Source organism: Emydura macquarii, unplaced genomic scaffold, assembly GCF_026122565.2.
Source record: "Emydura macquarii macquarii isolate MOO-44397 ecotype Brisbane River unplaced genomic scaffold, CSIRO-AGI_Emac_v2 contig_2422, whole genome shotgun sequence".
NCBI lineage: Eukaryota > Metazoa > Chordata > Testudines > Chelidae > Emydura > Emydura macquarii.
Genome location: NW_027132559.1, coordinates 40,581,418 through 40,599,998, shown reverse-complemented (window position 1 = coordinate 40,599,998; position 18,581 = coordinate 40,581,418). Strand labels below are relative to the sequence as shown.

The 18,581-nt window shown below is 34.3% G+C and overlaps 1 protein-coding gene across 4 annotated transcripts in view; it reads right to left on the bottom strand.

Moving 5' to 3' along the window:
- The window catches only part of MLLT10 (MLLT10 histone lysine methyltransferase DOT1L cofactor), a 213,016-nt gene that overhangs the window by 8,506 nt on the left and 185,929 nt on the right, over positions 1–18,581 (bottom strand). For all 4 annotated transcript variants that reach the window (XM_067562351.1, XM_067562352.1, XM_067562353.1 and 1 more), the window contains 6 exons: positions 9,309–9,426; positions 7,913–7,985; positions 3,329–3,483; positions 1,261–1,449; positions 538–626; positions 40–392 (listed from right to left, as the gene is read on the bottom strand). In XM_067562351.1, coding sequence (XP_067418452.1) covers positions 40–392; positions 538–626; positions 1,261–1,449; positions 3,329–3,483; positions 7,913–7,985; positions 9,309–9,426 — 977 coding nt within the window. The remainder of the gene's footprint in view (positions 1–39; positions 393–537; positions 627–1,260; positions 1,450–3,328; positions 3,484–7,912; positions 7,986–9,308; positions 9,427–18,581) is intronic.

The window sequence follows — 18,581 nt, the reverse complement described above, 5'->3', positions numbered from 1 at the left end:
TTGACAGTAAGAACAAATACGTTTTGGTAAGATTCTTACCTGTTATTTAGTGTTGTTGGCAGAGGATGTGTTACACTCGGTGGCACAGGTGCATGAGTGAGAGGAGAAGGATTCTGGGATATGGTGGCAGGGGTCTGAATCACCCCATTTAAAGCCCCTACAATTCCATTGATTGCCAGCTGGTTACCTGGCAAAGCTCCAATTATTCCACCCACACCAGGCACTGCAGGAATGGTGGATGTTACAGTCTGCATACCACTCGCTAGTGCCCCCACTGTCACACCATTGACCTGTTGAACTCCTGAGCCTTGCTGAGCAGGACTCTGCCCAGCAGGTGGTGGAGTGGAAAGAACTGATGAACTGCTGGTACTTTGTCCACTGGAGGTTATCTCCTAATGGAAAAACAAACAAAACAAACAAAAAACCCTCAGCTGCATACAATTTCACAGAACAGAACAGTACAAGGATTTTCAGATTAAGTTAATTTATAACAAGGTTAGAAAACACAAACAAAAATAACAAACAAAACAAAATTACCTGGTTTAATACAGGGAGAGAATTGTCAGGTAAAAAACTATTTCCCAGATGAGGGCTTTTACTGCTGTTCAAGGAATCAGTGGTAGGTGCTAAAGTGGTGATTTAAAAAATAAAGTGCAGTTTAATTTTTCATGTAATATATTTAAAATATTCAGAATGATTTATTTCAGCAGAACATTAAGTTATGTGTATTCTATGTTTAACATCAAACAAAAAGTTCATTTCTTATAATCACAACCCCAAGGTAAAATACTAGCTAACTGACTAGTGAAAGGTAATGGATGGATTCAAGACTGAATAATAAAAAAAAAATGCCTGGACATAAATAGCAATGATTTGTATAAGTCTCGTGCTTCTTTAAACACATTAAGACAAGGGGAAATTTTTCACTTGTGGAAGTTTTTCAAATCTTTCACTTTTTATTGTTTTTGCAAAAGACAAGTATGCACAAAGTAGATTGTTCAAGGAAAGCTTATATCTGAAAAATTCCCAAATCCAATATAAACTTGCCATTCTTTTCTATAACAAAAATATTATCAATGATTAATGATACGCACCGGACAGATCATTTAAAAAAAACCCTCCAATTATACTGGATCTATTCTCTTTGTACACACATATGTATCTCCCATTCATAGAAAATAGGCCTTTCACATAAAGAATCTTCAGGTTAGTTTGAGAAGAGTACTATGGAAAACGTAAGAAATATTTTTTTCTACTTACCAGCTTGTGCTGGAAATGCATGTATTTGATGAGATGGGCTAGGGTTTGAAGTTATTGTTGGAAAGGGAACAGAAAGCTGTGCATTTAATAGCTGGAGGCGCTCTTTTTTAGCAGTCAGGTTCTTAATCTGTTCTTCTAACCGTCGATTTTCAACTTGAAGTTGGTGTAATGACTTCAACATTCCCAGAACTAGAAAACAATTGACTAATAAATCTGATATCTTTTAAAGTCTCATTCAAAGTTTTTTCTTTATGAAGAGTATCACAGGATTGCACAATATGTCACATGCTAGAATTTTAAATACTGCATAAATCCTTAACTACACACTGCAGATTAATATTGCCAATTAAGATATCTCTTAAAGTGAATATCTACCCCAAATAACTAATGAATAATGTTCTAAAATAACAAAAAATATATCCTAAAATCTTCCCTTTTGAAGCCAGACGTATGCTATTTAAAATACATAAACTAATATATAACTCAAGGTCTCAATCCTGGAACTGTGGATCCATGTGGAAGCACCCTTACATCCATGCATAGACAGTTGCACCCTGAGGGCCTATGTTGATTTTGAGCCAGTTTCAGTACAATGTGCTTTTTCTGTTAATGTAGCCTTCAAAAAAAGAAATTAAAAAAACAGATTCCTTTAATGACATGCAAGTTAGCAGTGCAGTTGTGGAAAGTCTATTCTATTTGGATTATGAAGTTTAAAATACAACTCTTAAAAACAGATCAAAGCTTTGAAATATATGTATTATTATTATGTAGTCAACTAATACTGTTTTTTTTTTTTTTTTTAAAGAACTCAAAGGAAAAGTATGTTCAAAAGGAACTGTTCTGCTGAATCCTTTGTCAAATAAACTGCAAATTTATGTGATTAATGAAAACCTTTTATTCAGGGTTTTTGGGTTTTTTGTTTTTTTTTTTTTGCTTTTGAATCACCACACACCTTGCTGGAGGCCAAATCTTCCAGCTGCTTTCAGTGTCGATCTACAGATCACCCAGCAGGGAGCACTATGTGAGCACTGCAGTTACCACCCTTTCTTTGCAGATAAAGCGCATCATCTTCTGAACAGACACAGCTTCTACCATGCACATTTCCTCAAATTCTGATTTTGTTCTATAACATGGATGTCCCAACAAGGGCTACAGAGTGGTTGTTATGTCACAGGAATAGTCAGCCACTTTTTAAATACCAAATTGTATTTGTTTAACATGACCTCTGGGCCTACGACAGATACACGTCTACTGGTATAGGCACATCTGGTCATTTCCCAAGGATTTAGCTTTTATCCCTCCTCTTCAAGAACATACAAAGGAACCCTCAGTGCACCCAAATGAGATGCAATAAGACTTAGCTAAACCTGTCCTCCAGCTATCATGTTTAAAGGATTATCCCTGCATGAATTTCCTCACAATTAGCATTTTTGTCAGGGTACCATTCATAAAAATACCAACTAGATGGCACTTTACTCACTACAAACAACCAGAATATCATGTTCAATAACATATACACACAAAAAGTGAAAAAAATGATTTTGTACCTTGTCTAAAACTATTCAATCAATTATTATTCATATTGATTTCTCATTGATTATGAGCAATTCAAAGCAATGTTATTTCCTCAGGTAAGCTTGATCTGTATTCACTTTTCAATTATTTCATTTTGTTAAACACAACTCTTGAAAAATAAATAACTCGGTACAAGAACTGCATGAAAAATGGAGAATATAAACAAAATACAAAAGCACTGTAGGACACCTGCACAACAGTTGTAAAAAACAAGGGAGTTTCTCACAACAACCAAAGCAGATAGTTTAGACTTAAAATACCAGAAATAAAGCTCTAAAGAAACGTTTCAGAATATGTCAATCAGCATCACATAATATAAAGCAGAACTGAGGAACTATGCCTTAATAATAATCAGTGGTTTGTAACTTCTGTTTTATATGCAGCATAAAATGGTGAATAGGTTCTTTGAAAAATCTTAGGCATTCACTGGGTGATAATTATTTATAACACTGCCCAACAAAAAACAGTAATAACAGAAAACGTGAATACTTACTGTCACTAGGGGTGCCCTGTTCTAGCAAAAATTGCTGTCCTTCACTCCACTGCCTCTCCAAAAGCTGTTCAATGCTGGCAGCTACCGGGGGCAAATTTTCCACACTGCTGTTCACTGACTGATCATAGCGAATCTGTAAGCTGCTTACGGGAGATCTGTTGAAAACATCGTAATTTACACATTTAAGGAAAGAGGGAAATGTATTTAGCAAAAGGCCCATAAAGTTTCTTACCTTGTGCTACCCTTAGGACCTACGTAATCCAGAGCTTCCAACACTAAGCTTCTCAAAGCCACTAGGAACTCGTACCTCTCATCACCCAAATTTTAACAAAAAACCGCGGTTTGGAAATTTGTGTACAGAAAACAGATACATTAGTTTAGCTGCACTAGAAGTTCATGTCTAACAGACAGATATTATTGTACTCAAAGAACACATATTGCTAGAGCAGAGAATAGGTGCTCAGCATATTAATAAATTACATATAAATCAGATATCTAAAAACATCTAGACAAAAGTGAAACACTAAATATGATGCCTGATTAAAATCATTACAATTATGACATTCTCCCATAGTACATAGGTCAATGTAATTTTGATGTGTGGCTTGTGCCAAAAACCCATGTAAAGAGAAATTTGAGTAGAGTGATTGAGGGAAAGGATTATTTCATAAAACCCCTAAAAATATTATAGTTGCACTCAAAAGTAAAAAAATAATGTTAAGGTTGCCTATCCAACCTTAACTCTGTCACCTTATGCATATGCATTCATATATCGTCTTAATACATAATCATATCCTAATCTTTCCATTGGACCCATCTCAATCAGGATGAATTTCACTGCTCTGCAGAAAGCCAGTACAAGGTTTATGTATCCTTTAATCCCTTTCTGAGGTTTCACCCTCAGTGCACAAGGTGGACAATATTCAGTGAACAGAACAGCTGTTTTATATTTCTTCTCGGCCCCGTGGTTCCATGTGTGGCCCCATGCCTCATTCAGGGCTAGATCCAAAGTCAACTGAAGTTAACAGGCATCTTTCCATTGCCTCTAATGGGCTATGGATCAGGTCCTTACATATTATTTATTTGTGGTGTGACAGCAACTCCCAATCAAGGATCAGAAGTCCCACGATTATAGGTACTGTACAAACATATAACAACAAGTTTGTCATTGAAAAAGAGCTTAGACCGAAAGACAACAGGTAGATACAGACAGACAGAGAGAGAGCAAGCAAACAGGGAGTCAATTATGATTAATGTAATAAGCAGTGACACAGCACACTAGTTGCCTAACAACTGTCAAATGCTTCGTAGGCATTACAGCATAGGTGATTTTGATTTAGAAAAGGAAAATATAGTAGCTTTTCAAGTTTTTATGGGTTACTCCTCCTATGCATTAAGGATGATGTGAGAAAAAGCGCAAAGGTGCTTGTTGAAAAATTTTGACAAATGGATAAAGGTTGGCATCACTGGCAAAGTAGAGGCAGAGGCTGACAGTTCAATAGCATATAAGTGATATGTAGGGCAAAGATAGGCCAAGAATGGACTTAAATGTCATCAAAAACTACTTGTCCTCAAGTGGTTGAAGTGATAAACAAGGAAGAGGACTTTTACAGAATCATTTTGAACTGATTTACTAAACTCTATTCAAACCTGCACTATAAGAAGAAACTTCCATTCTTTCTGCATAGTTTTTTCTAAGGCATTCAACTTCATACTAAGATTATTTTATGAGTATTAATTAATCTCACAACATTCCTGTAAGGTCAGGAAGTAATTTTTTATTTATTTTAAAGCTGCAGAACTAAAACAAAGAGATTAAACAACTTGTCCAACGTCACACAGGAAGTCTGTAGCAAAGTCAAGAACAGAATCAAGATTGTCTAATATATCAGTCCGCTGCCTTAGCTATGAAGTGATCTATTCTCTTCCTGTGCCCCCTTGTTTTATTCACTACAAGGGAACGAGGCAGAGGTCCTGATTAAAAAATAGTATTTAATCCTGTAATAAAAGATTATATTGTATTGCATATGTACAAGAGGGTAGAGTTACAGCTGGGTAGACAAGTCATTCATTTCCTGATATTTGAGTGCTTCACTTTCAACCTTAACATTCTTGTAATTAGAATTTCCTACTTTAAAAAAAAAACCAAAACCCAAAAAACAAGAAATTCCACCATGTTCAACTATTTGCTAGACAGAATTAGAAGGCTCAGTATAATGTGTTATGTATGCAGTCAATGAGATGGAAATCCTTACCTCATTTCAGGCATACATTTTTGTACCATGCCTCCTTCAATATTTACCTCCTATTTATTGCAGGGTCAGAGTGCAACTCTTTAAATTCTCAGCCTCACTACATTAACATATTGATGTGCATTTATACAGGGATGTACATGCATATTTAAAAACAGGTATTATATACTGTATGTTATTTTGAATGTTTTTCAGTATATTAGTTAAATAATATGAGGCATGGTTGGCAAAAGTAGCACTTCCCATTCAAAACTGAAATCATTTATACACACACTAGCCACACCAACATTTATATTGTATATTAAGTTTTGATATATATGTGTGTGTGAAATTAGATATCAAATACAACTATTGTAGTGGTATAAAAGTATTATTAGCATGAGTTGGGATGGCTGCACAACTCACAAGTGTGATAAGTAAGTCATCCCAAATAAGTGCCAATAAGATCTTCAAACCACTCCACATTAGTATACAATATATATTTTAAATAAAAAGTATTTTTGTGAGTTAAGTCTATTTTTTTGTAAACAGTTAGTCTAGTACCAATAAAACCAACTGTACAGGGTTCAGAGAGAAAGAAAATAATAAAACTAATAAACGTAATAAAAACTCCTTTAAAACTGTCTTAAAATAGTTTTTCTAATACGTAAAAGTGCCACAACTTTAAATTCTGATATTTCAAGACTTTAAGGTGTAACTATGGTCTCTCCTACATAAAAGACTAGTGTAATTTGGGGGGGTGGGGAGGAGTGGGTCCTCCATGTTTCATAGAATGAAACAAACATTTTTGCAGCTTTTCTTTTTTTAATGTCAAATGTATGAAGTTGCTCAGATTTGAATATTGCAAGTAGCCCCACAGAGATGGATGAGTGGGCAGAGGTTATGTTAGACAGTCAAAGGTGCAAGGTAAGGTCTTTTTTATGTTGTAGGTGGGCCTGGTGGCACTGCTTATTATTAATATTGCCTGGCACTTTCTATTGTAAGACTCAGTTTTCAGGTGCTTATAACTTTGCCAAACTTTGACTGTGTGTACTGAAATTTTCCATGGTGGGTGTCTGCCGCAGGCTGATTGATTAATTGACTGATTGATTATTTATTTTTGGTAAAAATTTCAGCAAAAATGGCTCAGCCATTTCCACGAATGAGGCTAAGGAAAAATACATGGTTTTACCATGTTAAAAAATTCTGGTGATCTTTTCTTTGAACAGCTCTAGTATCCCCATGCTTTGGGTCCACCAATATAGAACATACACATTAAATTATAACCTAATTTAGTTTTGCAGACTGAAGAGACTGCTTCCCTTAGAGCCTATATATGTGCCTTGGGATCACCTGGGTGGGTCCTCACCTGTGGATAGGCTGAACCTGCTTGAATAGCACGGGGACTATCACAAGAGCTGCAGGTGATTATCACTGATGACTCATCACACTCAAACAGGCTTGGGGTCAGAGGTAACTGAGTCTCAGGCAAGCTCAGAGCTATCACATCTATCCAGCAATCCTTATTTAGGCAAAATCATTCATGTCAATGCCCAAGGAAGGCATGCAACAGCATCCTGAAAATACTCTAATTAAAGAAGGCCACATATGCAAAGTAAGCACTCTTAAAAAAAAACAACCACCATTATCACCAAACAGCACTCCTATTTCACTTAAAGCACTTCAAAAAAACCTCTGACCATTTGAATATTTTTCCTTAAAAATGTACTTTAAAATCAATGGCAACACTTGTGTGTTATAGTGAAAGAATTATATCAAGAAGATTCTATTGTCAAATTTCAATAGTGGAGGTCAAGAAAATACAATTCTCTACAGCCGGAAAATACAATATTTGGATATAGTAATGTTACCTGTGTTTTACTTACCTCCTGTATAAAATAAGAATGTTTCTATTACATCATTTCTGCTTTATAATCAATATTCCCAAAAAGTCTTACTACCATCAGACAGCTTGTAATCTGCAGATTTATGTGAATTTTAGGACACTTTATATGTGTATATATTTTAAAAAGAATTATAATTAACTAAAAGAGGTATACAGTACATCTAATACTACATGTGGATAGAAAATTATAAGCAGGTCCCTTTAAGGGGATCTCCATTATCTCAGTGATCTTAGGTAAGGATATTATTTATCTTGGAAATCTAATCACGTGTGTTTCAGTTCATAGAGTAAATTTGACACCATTTTTCTAACTTCCTGGACAGGTACATTATCTACATAAATTCTTTAGAATTTTAACAAATGTATGCACCATTCATAAAAGATAAAGACATTTCCAAATCTTTAAATGTTTCCTTTGCCTGTACTTCCAATGTAAATAATGCTTACCGTGGTGAGAGACTTCCTCTGGGTGAACCTCCCCTGCCAACAAGGCTGCGACTATTATCTCCAAGATCTTGATCTGTAGTGTAAATATTTCACAGCTGATAAAGTGACTCTTATTAGATAAGAGTTTTAAAGCTGCTGTATTTTAAAAATATTTTAAACCTTAACCACTACCTGCAGTTACTACTAATGCGTAGATAGTTGAAGACTGCTGAACTGTAGCATGTAAGGCGTTGTCCTTACACATTTCTGTGGGTGTACCAGGCCATGGATTATGTTCAGTTCTTTCATTCCTTTCTGTTTTACAGCACAGAAGCGTGGTTTGCATTTGCAGTACCCTCCCCTCAGCCACTTTTAATTTCTACGGTGAAAGTAATGAATCACAGCTGTGGACAGCTAATCTGTATGCTTATCACAGCAAATCCTGATGCTTTGTATTTTTTTAAACTCTTTTCATCCCAAGAACAGTGCATAAAATATATAATGCATTAAATCTACCACCATTTAACAATTACATATTGGTTTAAAGATTTACTGAAAATGTTATTAAAGTGCTTACTGTATAAATTGGTGTTTATAAGCAAGAGCATAGGAAAGACTCTGTCTGCTAAAATGTATTACAAACAACAAACAAACAAAAAAACCCTCATTAAACATAAAGAAATGTTTTGCTTGGAAGGACTCAAAAAGGTTATTTTCCCTATGGCCTTTCAGTAAAATAACCCTATCTGCCCCCTTCAAGGCTTCCCTCCCCTTTTTCTGAGTCAAATGACCTCTGACCTCTTAGAGGGCAAGGACATGACTGATCCATTCTTGGTAAACTGCTAAACTCATTCCCTTCCCCCAAACAGGCATGACTACTATGACATGTCAACAAATCCTTAAGGATGGAATGAAACAAAGCAAATCCAGTAGCTCATTAAAATTGGTCTCTTCTGCAATGTTACAAAATGTCAACTGGTAAATATTCTCAGGATTATTAAACATTTGTAGAAGTTCTCTAACAGGATCTTTCTTCCACACAAAGTTGTGTGTAATGCAATTTCATGAATTATGCAAATAAAGGTTTAAACTATTCAAGACAAAACCCAGTGCTGTGTTACTTTCTTTGCAAAGAACTAAGAGAACTGAACACATCAATCACAAAAGTCACAGGAGACATTGTTGCATTCCTGCCTGCTGATGTCTGTGCTTAAACATTTACATTTCAGACAGTAAAAAAAATGCATAGCTATTTTGCAGAACAACAAAGAATTTACTTCCAATATGCAAAAACTATATACAGTCATTTACTAACCAAATCTCTAACCAAGAGTTCACAAATAAAATTAGCGATCATATTTTAAATAGTTAAAATCAGGAACAGAGATGCTTTGAAGAACAGCTCTAGCAAGCTTACCTGTTTGACTGTTTTCAGACTGAGCTATAAGTGCTGCCATTGCTGAATTAGGATTCAGTCTATTGCCATACATGTGGGATGGAGGAAAACTGAGGGAAGATCCAGGTAGGGTGCTTGCCTGTAAGAAAACAATTAAAACTACAATTCTTAAAAAGTCTGAGAAAAATTGTTAATTTATTTTAAGGACTCCGTCCTAATGAATTAAAATTAATTACTAGTATGTAAAATACGTACAAGTTAATTAATATTTTAAAAGTAATCAGTAGTTTTCAATCAAGCTTTGGGAATAAGGAAATATAATTGCAACAGTTTCTGAAAGTATTCAAGTGTAAATTGCTATTTTCTCTGGTATATACAGTAAGCAAAAAGCTTCTATGAAAATTTAAAAATGTTACTGTATGCATAATTTGGATTCTTGAATTGCAACTTTTAATGATTGGTATACAATAAGTAGGATGTGCAGACTTGCTTACAATTCCAAAGTATGCAGCCAATGCCAGGACTTAGTAGCATGGTGACCATGTGGTTATCCTACTAATTATTTAATCTTATTAAACCATTTACAAAATAAGGGCAGGTAGACAACAGATGTCTCACAAATGCTTGGGTTCCTTACATCACAAGCCGGCTGTGGAGGTCAAAAGGTCCACCTTCCAGCTCTATAGTTTAACTACACAGAGCCATATTTCCTTTGCTCTACTCTGTCATTAGTAAAACCTGCACACTATTTTGTTACTTCCTATTTTGATAGGCTTGGAAGCCTGGTGTTTTTTTGTTTTGTTTTGTTTTGTTATTTTAAAGAAAGCAAACAGCCATTACAAGTATGTTTTCTATACAATACGGGGCTCAACGAATCACAGTTTTGCCCTGACCCCATATAAGGAACTGTATTTTTGGCAGTTGGCCAGCTCTACTTACTGAAGAGCTCCTCAAAAGTTTGTATTCATTCATGTTGCTAACCACAATTCTGAAGGTCTTTGCTGGGACTTGTGCCAAACAAGCGAAAATGAACCCTTAAACAGATGAAGCTAAGGAGGTTGGCCAAAATCTTGCATAATCCAATGTAATAAAAATACTTTCCTCCCTTGGCTGTTTATACTTTCTCCCTTTCGAAGAATAGATCTGCCTTAATACTGAATTTTGGAAGCATACTATCACATGCAAAAACAATGCCGCTACTCCTGATAGAAGATTTTTACATTTGCTGGATAAACACACTTTTTTTCAGAATAAAAAATTGATTTTAGGTCTATGCTCGTGTTTACAGAAAAACAGATGCACAACCTTTGAGATTACATAAACAATAATCTTAGTGTGAACCTGAATAAGAACACGCAAACAAGCTTTTCAAAAGAAATAAAATGCTTATTTTTTTTAGATTTAAAAAAGAAGGTGAAAAGCAGGGAAGTCAAGTTGCAGGACATTTTGACATACATAACTGCACACAAGAGACAAGAGACACATACTGGTTATTACAAGAAAAATATTACACAGCATAAACTGTGTCTCTGGAAAGAATCATACACTGCCATTAAGTTTGGCATTTAGCCAACGTATTAAACTTGATGAATGGACTTTTACAAATTCGCACAACTGTTTTCAATGATGTTGTATTTACTATATACTGATGAGAAATTATGGCCAGTATTTGCATTCATGGTTTTCTATTGTTGAGTATAATGTTAGAATAAACAAATATAAAATGTAGAAACAAGAAATTCTGTAAGACAATATATTGTTTCAATTGTCATTTTAACAGATATGTTATAAAAACATAAATCACAAAACCTCACAGGCTCATTAAGAATGCAGATTCTGGCCCTTATTTCATTGTTTGTAGAATTACATTTCCATTAGATTAAATCTGAAAAAGTTATAAGCCTTTTAAAATACTGTAAGTCTTTTCACTTACCTGTTTATGCCAATATGTCCCTGAAATTTAGTACATTAATTTCCACTAAGTTCAGTGACACTTACTGATGGAGGCAGGCAACACTGAACTATTCCCGCTGTTTTCCTCAATAAACACCTATAGCATGACTCCAATTCAACCAGTATTGTTTGTTAGTAACCTTGAAGCTTTTCCTTTCATGCAAGTATGAATGACAAATTTCTGCTAAACCCTTTCACTGAAGAAAACTTTAATAAACAGAAAATTTACAAGATAAAGAATCGTCTGCTCCTATATTTAAAAAAGAGAAGACCAACAAGGCAAAACACTATGCATTCCAAATATGTTTAATTGAGACAGTTGTAAATTATATTAATGTATTTCTACCCTTTAACAGATGGGGATTATGTTTTATTAGTTTTTAATTTTGGAAAGTTTAAAGCGCTAGCATTTCAAGAAGAGATTTTTTTTAATCAAGTCAAAAAGGTACACTGCTCACTTCTGCTGCAGAGATTAGATTCCCCCCTCCCAACACACACACTATTATTCTCATCCTGCTATTTAATTCACAGCAAGGTTAATTAAACTAAAGTAAAGTACTATATTTAAGATTACAAATAAACGTATAATTGTGGCAGAACTGCCATAATCAGCAGGAACAGAACATGTTTAGTTGACTGAAATTAACAAAAAATTTCATAAGCAGAGCTGGATTTTAGTTAAAATGATCTACATATCTTGAAAGGAACGGAAGTCTCTGCTGAGAAGCTATCAAAGCACAAAACAACAGACATCAAAGAAATTAAATAATGTTTGCTATGTGGGTTGACATACAGATCAAAAGGGTTGGCATGATTTGAACAATATTTAAGAGTCTGAGGTTTCTCACAAATGGTGGTTCACTGACTAAATTTAAATCTTTGTTTACACTTTAACTAAAAATATTTTTAAGACTTCCTGTGACGTAAGCTAGAACTACAGAATTCCTAGTGACATCACACATCTTATGCAACTCTCTAAGGAAAAAGTCCATTAATAAAACTGCTCAAATAGCTGGCGGTAAACTTATAACTATATTCTTTTTATGAGGAGAGAAAATGTCAAGAATATGGATTTGAAAAGTATTACTATGTATGTATGTGACGACTTCATCTGACAGGAAAGTAAGGAAGGTATTAGAGTACTGCATTATTTAAAGGTGAAATAGGAGCTTCACATTTCACTCAGTCGAAACAGGCTGTAGCAAGCATTTATTAAAAATGCGCAATCATCCTGTCAATACACATTAAGGTCACAGGATTGAAACAAGCTCTAAAATGCAGCACTTTTAAAATGGTAGTATTATTTATTTCAGCTGATTCTCTAACAGCCAACTTGCAAAACATGGCTAAAATGTACTTGTACAAAATTTTGATAATAAATATTTAACTAAACCTTTATTTTTAATTTAAAAAAACAAATCTTACTCAAAATGATCTCAACTGATAGGTGTAAGCCTAACTAGAGATATATTGTATTTTGATTTTATTTATGGGAAATTCAATAAAGTAGCAGAGGAACACAAGACAAAGATAGTTAATACACTATAATTCAAGAAATACTTGATTGTAATACAAAAAATGACTATTTTGATTGGTCTCTAATGTATTACTCATATCATAAAAAGGAAAGTCATATATATTTTTAATTAAGTTTGAAAATTATTTGTACAAATTAACTAAATTGAATAAATTACATAAATACCCTGTGAAATATTTTTAAGACAAGACCACCAATGTTTCTTTGGAATAACGTACAAAAGTATTACTTTACATAAAAATGCGTAGAATTTATTAACAATAAAGTTTCTAAAAATTAACAAAAAGAATTAGATTGTAGGACTGGACATTAACATTGTCTTGTTAATTTTCCAGGAAAAAATAGTTTCTTGCTTAAAAAAAGTTACACAGAGCCACTGCAAGAAAATTAAAGGGAATACAAGGAGACAATAGTTAGCAATATAAAATTTCTATCAGAAAGTTCTTGAAATTCTGAAAACCCGTGAGTGTGTATATTCCCCTGTTTCTTTCAAGTTTTATGCTATGAAATATTTTCTGATAACAGGCCCATTTCTGTCTGAGCTCCACACCAGTAAGGTTTTAATACTCAGCGTGTGATGAGAGATGAAACCAAGTGTGAACAACTTTCAGGTCCCATGAGTAGGCTGACTGTTGAAGCTGTCAGGTTCAATTGCATCATTCGACATTATTCAATGCCCCAAACTGCTCCCTAATTGTTAGGAGCTTAACATATTCAAAACCATTGTTTAGGCTAATGCTGAAATGCCTACAGTTGAGTTTCCATAAAGAAGGGGGAGGGATTTAATTGTAGTTAAACCATTACTGAACTCTCCTTCATTCATGATAGGACAACAAGAATGGGCTGAACAACCAATTCCAAGACTGCTTCTTAATCGCTTTATATCTAATCAATACACTTCTTCCCTTTTGATTAAAAATATAGTCATTGCTAATAGTTTAGTACCACAATATTTTGGTGATTCTTTAAAGTTAAATGGAAGATAATTTCATTGCCTATTTCAGTCCAAATATATTTGTCATTAAATGAGGGATGGAATTTTTCTTAAAAACTTAAAATAAAAATGATTTATTCTTACTTCTGAGGCCTATGCACCTCAAATATGAACAGTAAAATAGTATATTCAAGGCCATAATAATATGGACTAATTCTGTTATTTTGTTCACATTTTTAATGCAAGTCTTGTGACAAAAAGCACTCATAACCATGTTTTGATGTCTTTCTGTTACTGTTTCTATGAATTATAGCAATCATGCTGACCGTACAACACCAATCATGTATCAACAAACTTTTAAAAGGAGAAACACTATACAAAACAATTCTATGGATTTTTAAAACACACAGTAATTAAAAATAAATTGCCTATTAGTTTTGCCTTAGATTTGGAAGACATTGCAAAATTTCTGGTACAAAAAGAATATTTTAATTCCAAGTACTGTAATCTAGATTTAACATTTAAAAAGAAAGGAATAATACAGGCAGCAGTTTATCAAGTGTCACTCAAAAATGATATTTTGAAATACATAGATGTAGGCTGATATCCGCTGAAATTTGCTTCTGGACTCACCACTTTTTTCCTTTTTTAAAAAGGTCTGATAAAACAATGTATGTGACAGTTATCCCTATTGTTTTACAAATTTCAACAACAAATTCAGCACCAGATTATGGTTGGCTCTGATGATGTATGAGGACCAGCTATAATTTCATTAGGCAGTGAACCCACTGCTCCATGTTATTAGTGGCCCTACCTCTCGCAGTTTTGCAAGCACTTCACGTGGGGTTAGCACACTATTCCATTAAAAGGGTGGCTAAATTGCTGCTGTAGCAACCTGCACTCCCAGGGAAATCCAGAATACATTTTGGCTGAGTCAGACTGAATTCCTTTTGGGGTACTTGCTGCAATACATCACTTTTGGAACTCCTCACCACAAGCGAGGGATATGTTTTAAAGGCACAATCTAGAATGGGGAAAAAATGCTTACAACTTCTAGTATTTTCCTGATAGCCAGAAATACAGCTGGATTTGAAAACCAACATTAAAAAAAAGTTAAATGCACGTAAATGCTTCAACATTTATTTCCTAGTGGCACCATATCAACATTCCAAATGTACGCAGTAAAGTAGGACATATAACAGACAGTGTCTACCAAACTGCTTTGTGGACTGAAACTTGTTATTCTGTTGAAAACCTAAGGCCAACACTTTAATTTGTCTTGTTAATTTCTCTATCAATTTTCATCCATTTTCACAATAAACTTTAGAACAATCCATCTTATTGCTTCTTCAGTGCAAGAACCTACAGCACTTCCAGTGACTGAACATGGGAACAGCATGTACTTCCTAAAGCAAATCCCACTTTATCCACTATCACTTCTATGTCAGCAGACGGGAACAAATCAAACACCTACTGTAGCCTGTAGTTATTCCCTCTCTGAAAGAAATATCCGGACCCGAAAAGATAACTCCCCCTCACTCAAGTGCTTCAAAGCCGCAAAAGTTTTCCATCAACAGCAAAGGTTTGGTTTTAACAACTGGGCTGACCTATCCATAGGAAAAGTTCGACAAGCAAGCTTTTTCACTGTTTAATGATTTGAAATAAAACAATCTGACTAGATAATTCTATTAGAATATGCTAGACAAATGAAAACAGAAGTCTCATACTACTTAAAAGTGAAGAAGACAACTTCTAAACCAAGGAGGCCGTTTCTATTGATATGCAAATTAAAATACAGATCAGATTTTAACTATATGCAAACTGTGAATATTCCTCAATATGATTTTAAATAATTAAACTACTATATTGATTTTTTTATAACAACACAGAGAAGGCAAATAATTCCATGATGAAGATTTTATCTATAAAAAGATAACCAAATGCTGGTTTTAAGAGAAATCAATTGTTTAGATTAAATTCAGGCATAAATCCTTCAATTAAATGAAAAAGCCCCTACCCCTTCAAACAAAAGCACTCAAATACTCTCTAAGAGAGGCAAGAATGAATACAACTGGGAAACACAGTGGGATCTGAAAGGCAAAATGAAAAATTAATGGCACACCTACAGAAACTAATTTATACCTCTGCCCACTGTACAACAAGGGCACATCAAATCATTAAAAACCACAAGGGTAGAAGGTCTATCTTCCAATAATGTGAAACATCTATAATCTCAACTGTATTACTGGTTTACTGATCTCTTCTATGTTAACTAAACTGGATATTCTGTAAATTATTCATTAATTCAACTCTAATTGTTTTACAAATGGGCAAATTAACTATAACAAAATGTAATGTTGAAATATCACATCAGGTGCAAACTCTTTTGGAGTAGAACTTACACACTTTTTCAAAATGAGGGCCTACAGGCGTAACATTCTGGGGATTCTCCATCTCTTTCACAACCTAAATAAAATTGATCTTTTATTCAGAGTAATATTCTAGATTCCCTTTTACCTCAGTTTTTTCCCCTATTCCTTCCACCTCACTATCTCATGGTAGTTCATCAGTATCTGCTTTATAAATTTGATTGTAATAATATAAAACTTAAAAGAAAACCAGTCTTCGTTAAAACCAATAATCTATAGATTACGAATCCCAAATTAATTCTTTATCCTGGCTGGTACCAGATAGTGTTTTTATTGCTAAATCAAATCCTGCTATCAAAATTATATTTTGTAGTAGTCTTATTTTCTTAATACAGGTATTCCAAAATAAGACAACTTAATGAGAGATGCACTAATAATGCTACAAATAATCTGTATTTAATATACCCCAATCCATTTATAATTATTCCACAATAATTTCAAAATATCAGTAATAATGAGTGAGTTGGTTTTTCAATAGACATTGGTATTTTAAATTCCTAAAAAAAATTGTTGTTATTCAAATAATGAAACAAACATCCGCAATAACCAAGTCCAGAGAATTACTGCTCTCTGAAGGATGCTTACAAAATACACTACATTTTATAGGTGGCCTGTAAGCACTTTGCATCAGAAATGAACTTTGCAGCTTGTAACAGACGATTCACTATACAAAGTGATTTACAATCTTTTGAAAATCATACCTAAACATTCAATTTCACCTAAATATTTTTGTTCCCTTTCACAGCATACAGACTAGAAAATTTCACATTTTTCACATTCAGCACCATCACTATTGTCTCAGGCAGCTAAACTGAAGTAGTGCTACATTCAGTTCAACCAAGAGGTCAATGTGCCTCAGTTGCCTGGAGACTGATGGTTGCTACAGCAGCACCAGATAAGCCAAGCTAAATAAGCTTCAGCTTGAAGGCAGAAAGCATTTACTGCTAGACCGAAACACAGATGCAGTTGCCTCAGCATGCAGTAGTGTGCAAAATCATGCAAGTGCCTGTCAGTCTAGCTGCATGTTCATATGAATATGTGAAGTCCATCTTATTGAAACAAGAAGAAAATATAAACAGTAAATATTTTAATTGGACCAAATACTGGATTATTGGCAACTCCTTTGTTCTTCTAGTTGAGTCACATGTTACAAGGAATTTTCCCTCTGGCTGTAAATACCTCCTCCACCCCACCCCCAAAATCCTCAGTCATAATGAATCAGAAGAAAAAGTCTTTTACCTAATTTTGCCTGGAAGTAATCAACAATTAAAACAAGCTTGAAATAATGAACAAATAAATTCATACTGAAAATCTTATTAATATGACTGTTTCTTAATATCACTGACTTGTGTCAAATCTCCTGAAGTTTAAATGTAATTTGACCACATAAAAATGTGTTTTGTTGAGTTTGGAAGGAAAGTCACTATCTTGCACTTTTGACTTTCTCATAGTGCAGAAATCATCCTTCTGCCTCCACAGTGAGAGAGGATGGATGTGAAATGCCTTCTAAATCAGTCAACATTACCTCCACTAAAGAATGATACAAGGCATTCCCTCTTACCATAAACGCTCTCATCCCTGAAGGCCTAGGAACTGAGGACAGAGTTCAGAACTTGACACCTGATTCCCCCATATGGCAGTGTTTTGAGCTGCCACTAGACATTCAGATCAGCCAAAATATTAACAATTTAATTTCCCAGATAAAAACTATATCAAACTGGAGTTAAAGTTGAGTACATATCAGTAATTTAAGGGTAAAAACGTGACAGAGATTTTATAATTACAACAGAAACAAACACTACTAAGCCAGAAAATAGAGTGAAGGTTAAATTTAGAAGAAATCCAAACAAGACAAGACATGGAAATGTACAGTAAAGGCACCCAAACCTTAACTCTGCCCTGCAGCGAGGCTACACAAGAATCATACAATTATGATTACAGCATAACAGTGTCTGTAGTCCCAGATTAGATTAAAAGTATTTTTTTTCATTTGCTCATGGTATCTCTATAGGGTCATGTTAAGGTTGTTTGGGTGCACCTTAACTGTGCTTTGTGCCATCTATATGTTGACCTATATTATGGCTTTTCCTGAAGAATAACAGTATTTGCTGACAACACCAAAATTGGAAATATTGTTAGGAAAATAACAACATGAGAATTGCCATACTGGATCAATCAATCAATTTAGTCCAGTATCCTGTTTCTGACAATGGTCAGCACCACGTGTTCCAGAGGAAGGTGCAAGAAACCTCCTCATTTCTAATAGATAGAGTTTGGCTTCAACCCTAAAGCATAATGTGTAATCTATTCGTTAAAATTTGTTAGCATTAATTATGACAACACTGGATATTCTTGTTATCCATACTCATGTCCAAACCCTTTCTGAATTTTGCTAAATTCCTGATGTCAACAATTTTCTGTGGAAATGAGTTAAGGAACCC